General features: G+C 55.2%; 1 protein-coding gene across 1 annotated transcript; it reads left to right on the top strand.

The window, feature by feature from the left end:
• Positions 1-702: 702 nt before the first annotated feature.
• LOC311131382 (histone H1) lies at positions 703-1394 on the top strand (the record flags this gene model as incomplete). The annotated part of the gene is made up of 1 exon (XM_084164343.1): positions 703-1394. The coding sequence occupies exon 1, from the start codon at positions 771-773 to the stop codon at positions 1392-1394; it is 624 nt and encodes a 207-aa protein (XP_084020469.1). The 5' UTR covers positions 703-770.
• Positions 1395-5221: the final 3827 nt, after the last annotated feature.

The following is a 5221-nucleotide window of genomic DNA, read 5'->3' on the forward strand; positions in this document are numbered from 1 at the left end:
TGTAGAAATAGTAGGCTACAAATACAACAACAACAACACTCACACTGCCAGTGCACAAAAAGTACTAATACAATAACACACACACACACATAGTGCAAGTAAGCATGTCGTAGGACTGTTTATACCATGTGGATCCTGTACATATGACGAATACAACCTGAAACTTGAGGTACAACACTAGTCTCAGCCAGGCCTCACAGGTGCATGTGTTTTAAGGTCCCCAAAAGAGCGCTTCTTTAAAACACCCCTGACCACATCAGGGGACCCCAAACCATTTGATTCCCTTGCCAGACATCTCGGCTCACTACACAACAAGTGCTGCTCGCAATCGGATGCACTTTTAGGCCATTTAGGAGACAAATAGCACAGGAAAACCAGTGCGCACCGCTCCACCCGACAGTCGAACGGTGAGGTTTTGAGCGAGCCGCAACAAAATGCACGGCCCTTCCGCGGCCCACATTACTTTATTCTGAACGGAGACAAGTCTGCTCGCTGGGCCGTTCGCTTTTGGACCAAAAACACGGCTCCGTCGGTGACTTTCGGGCCGATATAGGCGAACAGAAAACACAAGTGAAAGAGCATTTGGCCAGCCCAGAGAAGCCGAGCTGGTTGCCTTGAGTCTACATGGTTCTCATGTCGCGTTTAAGGCCAGCCCCCTGCTCGGTGTGGAGCTTCAATAGCGCAGAGCAGCGTCTACAGCAAACTACTCCTCGCAGACCGTGTGTGTGTGTGTGTACCGGACCAAACGACAGACAGACAGACAGACAGACATGGCAGAAGTCGCACCAGCACCCGCAGCCGCAGCGCCGGCCAAGGCACCCAAGAAGAAGGCAGCAGCCAAGCCCAAGAAAGCGGGACCCAGCGTAGGAGAACTCATCGTCAAGGCTGTGACCGCCTCCAAGGAGAGGAGCGGCGTGTCCCTGGCCGCGCTCAAGAAGACGCTGGCGGCAGGCGGCTACGACGTGGAGAAGAACAACTCCCGCGTCAAGATCGCAGTCAAGAGCCTCGTCACCAAGGGCACCCTGGTCCAGACCAAGGGCACCGGTGCATCCGGCTCCTTCAAGCTCAACAAGAAAGCCGTCGAGGCAAAGAAGCCCGCCAAGAAAACCGCAGTTCCCAAAGTAAAGAAGGTGGCCGCCAAGAAGCCCGCCGCGGCGAAGAAGCCCAAGAAGGTAGCAGCCAAGAAGGCCGTCGCCGCAAAGAAGTCCCCCAAGAAGGCCAAGAAGCCCGCTACACCCAAAAAGGCCGCCAAGAGCCCCAAGAAGGTGAAGAAGCCCGCCGCAGCGGCCAAGAAGGCGGCCAAGAGCCCCAAGAAGGCTACAAAGGCAGCCAAGCCCAAAGCCGCCAAGCCCAAGGCAGCCAAGGCCAAGAAGGCAGCCCCCAAGAAGAAGTAAACCTATTACAAACAGTGTTCTACTCGACACATGTTGTACCACAAAAGGCTCTTTTAAGAGCCACCCACCTCTTTCCATAGAAAGCGCATTGATTTCCATGTACTATCTGTCGTGAAAAAGAAATTACGCACACTAGGCTACTTTTACGCACACAACATCGTCCCACTCTGGGTGTGTGCGAAGGGAGAGGAATATAATAGAGGGCCAAAATGGCTTAGAAATTCGACCTCACGAGTGCACCCTCACCAGCCATTTGTATATGAGCCACTGGGCTATTCCCGTTCAGAGGCAGGCTGCTGTGATGTGTTACAAGTGCCATGTAATAACAATACTATAGTGGCTTCGAATTCAAACTCACGAGTGCACCCTCAACAGCCATATTTATATATGAGCCACTGGGCTATTCCCGTTCAGAGGCAGGCTGCTGTGATGTGTTACAAGTGCCATGTAATAACAATACTATAGTGGCTTCGATTTCAAACTCAAGAGTGCACCCTCACCAGCTGTTTGTTTCCCATTTGGAGAGAAATAATGTGAGGTTCTATATCGTGGAGCTCCGCCCCATAGGGGAGCTATGCTCCTAGTGGTTTACCCTCTGCCCTAGGGCAGAACAGCCTGAAGCAAATTTATGCACACACCTACAGCCAATAGGAGTACAGGTGTCCCTATATAAGGAACCCGGTTCCCTCAATCTGCCTCCCATTATCTTCAGCGACTGGACGAGAGAAGAAGCCTAGAAGACTCAGGAAGATTTTCGTCGTTGATATCCAGCCATCAACGTCTTCCTAAAATGAGCACACCATCATATCCACCCCCAAAGGCCCTTTTCAGGGCCCTTTGTCGATGTACTACCATGGCCGTTACGGACCCCCACGACCTATGTTTCGTGTGCTTGGGACCGCAACACGCCAAGGAAGGTCTCGACATCCCTCCTAATTGCGCCTCCTGCGCCCTCCTTCCTGTGAAGGAGAGGAAGCAGCGCTGGGCGTTTTTTAGAGAGGACGTCCCTCTGGATGATGCCCTGTCCACACTCGCCTCCGCTTCGGAGATATCTGAGGACAGTGCAGAATCGGAGGATGACAAGGAGGGCGCCGAGAGGGATGTTCCAGTGGGACAATCTCATACTCCGGCACCTGCCTTCAAGACCCCCTCTCTAGCAGAGAGCGTGAGGTCTGAGGGATCCTTGTGCGATGACGACATGGGCTCTGTTAGGTCAGAAGCCCTGTCCTTCGCAGCAGCCTCTCTGCGTTCCGACTTTCCGGAACTCATTGAGAAGGCGACCAAACGACTGGAGATTGCGCTGCCCCCAGCTCCCCTCCCTATGGAGGTGGATCTGATGGAGGGCGGCCCTTACTCGAAACCAAGGAGAGCAGCGGAGCCAATGGCTCCAGCATTGCCCTCCCTTGGTAAATATGTCGAGGGCTCGTGGGGGACACCCCTGGCGGCGCGTTCGCCGGCCAGGGCGTACACCCCATTCACCAGAGTGAACGGATACGAGTGGGCAGCTAGGGGAATCCCCAGGCTCGAAGGCGCCATGACGGCGTTCTTAGTGCCGGGTTCGAGTCCCTGGGCCGCCTCCAAGAAGGCCACTCTGCCAGCGCAGAAGGACAGGTTCACAGCCACTTTGGCTGAGAAATCCTTCACGCTGGGAGCTCAGAGCGTAGCGGCGGCAAACAACATCGCCATCCTCGCAGCCTCCCTATCCCGTCTTACGACAGGAAGGTCTGAGTTGACTAGCGAGGAGGTGGAGGAGGCCTCCAGGATTTCTGGAGCCATTCTCCACCTGACACAGGCGGTAGCCATCTGTGCGGGCAGGACCATGGCCACTTCGGTGGTCATGGAAAGACACCTCTGGCTGTCCATGACAGCTATGAAGGAGACTGACAGAGCTTCATTGCTCAACGCCCCCGTCTCCAGCGAAGGGCTATTTGGCCTCGCTGTGAAAGACGCCACGGAAAGGATTGCCAAGCTGGACGAGGAGAGGAGGCATCTGGCTAGACATCTGCCACTGGCGATGAAAGCCAGCAGAGCCCCGACAGCTCCGTCCACCTCGAACGCCCCCAGCAGAGCAGGGAGGCGACGGGCCAGGCGGCAGGCGCCCACCGAAGGCGGCAAGAGAGCGGGCTCGGCCCCTCCGGCAGCGACGGTGGCAGCAGCGGTCCCGCCGACCAGAGAGGTTGTCACGAAGCCGGACTGGCAGCACCGAAAGGCCTCCCAGAAGAGACGGCACTTGTGACGAGGCGAGGGGGCGAGAACGGGAGATGGCCCGGCGTACGACGCTCAAGAGCCTACTGTTCCCCCCCACCCCACTGTTCAGGGCGTGGAGGGCGTTTTATTTTATGTGAATAAAGAGCGGAGTCTCACTGACATTGTCAATGAAAGACGTTTATTCCATAAGGTACAGAACACTTCACGTTCTATGGTATCCCCCCACCATCCTGAGTGTAGCTCAACCCACCTAGAGTGCGTTGCTGAGCGCGCTCAGGAGAGGAAAAGGGAAGAGGTAGCAGGGCGCAGCCTTAGCTTACCTAATAAAGATCACTTACTACAGACTCCTAGGAGCTCTGTAGTAAAGGTCTCACATAGCAGGCAGCCGCCTATGTCCCAATGTGACATGAAGGCGCAGCCGCTAGCCGGGAAGAACGCCTTGCTGCAGGCTAATGCCTCAGCCGGCGCAGTTCAGACCCGTGCGACGTTCACGGAGAGCGGGATTACCAGAGTTACAGGTGTAACCAAGGTATGGACGCCTCCGGTCTATCACGAACGTATCAATACCCATGGCTCTGAGCGCAGCCCACCACTCACTGAGTGTGTTGTAGAGCAGACGCATGAGACCAGTAAGGAGGTATTATGGCACCACCGTGTGGTACCAGCCAGAGATCACACCTTTCAGACTCAGATGAGTGCTGTAATGGATGGGTCTCAAGGCAAGCGACAGCCTCAGTCAGACAATGACTTGATGATGCAATCGCTATTCGGGGAGAGCGCGCCGTCTCAGGTTAATGCCTCAGACAGCGCAGTTCAGAACCGTGCTGCGTTCACGGAGGGCCGGATTACTGGAGTTACAGGCGTAACTATCGTATCAAGGCCTCCGACTCACACAGAACCAGCTGATGTTTCCTCTCCCTTTCGAGGGGGGCCCACCCTGGGCTATTCCACCAACTCAGTGCTGGGGAATAGCGGCGGCGAGGGCCATAGAGGAATACAGGTCCTTCCTACTGAATGTACCACAGCTTCGTGCACGCCCGCTCTCTCTGCATTGTTGGCAGTGGCGACAAAGCTGTACCCTCTCACGCTGGCTAGAACAGACGTTAGAGAAGGGTTATGCCCTCCAATTCCGCCGAACCCCACCCCCGTTTCGGGGAGTAGTGGAAACGGTGATGAAAACGCCGGACAAAGTAGCCGCTCTGATGTCAGAGATCACGGAACTTTTGGCGAAGGAGGCGGTCACAGTAGTTCCCCGAGAGCAGAGGAACAAAGGGCTCTATTCGCCTTATTTCCTAGTGCCCAAAAAGACGGGGGGAGTGAGGCCGATTTTGGATTTACGCATTCTAAACGAAAGCATAACCAAACGGCCCTTCCGAATGCTGACGACAAAACGTCTACTGGAATGTGTCCAGAAGGGAGACTTTTGTACAAGCATAGACCTAAAGGACGCGTACTTTCATGTGCCGATTCAATCTCGCCACAGAAAGTTTCTGCGGTTCGCCTTTCAAGGGGTGGCGTACGAGTTCACGAGGATGCCGTTTGGGTACGCCCTGGCACCTCGAACTTTTTCCAAATGTGTGGAGGCGGCATTGGAACCGCTGCGTCGTCAAGGGATAAGG

Source organism: Coregonus lavaretus (genome assembly GCF_964263955.1).
Source record: "Coregonus lavaretus genome assembly, chromosome: 6".
NCBI lineage: Eukaryota > Metazoa > Chordata > Actinopteri > Salmoniformes > Salmonidae > Coregonus > Coregonus lavaretus.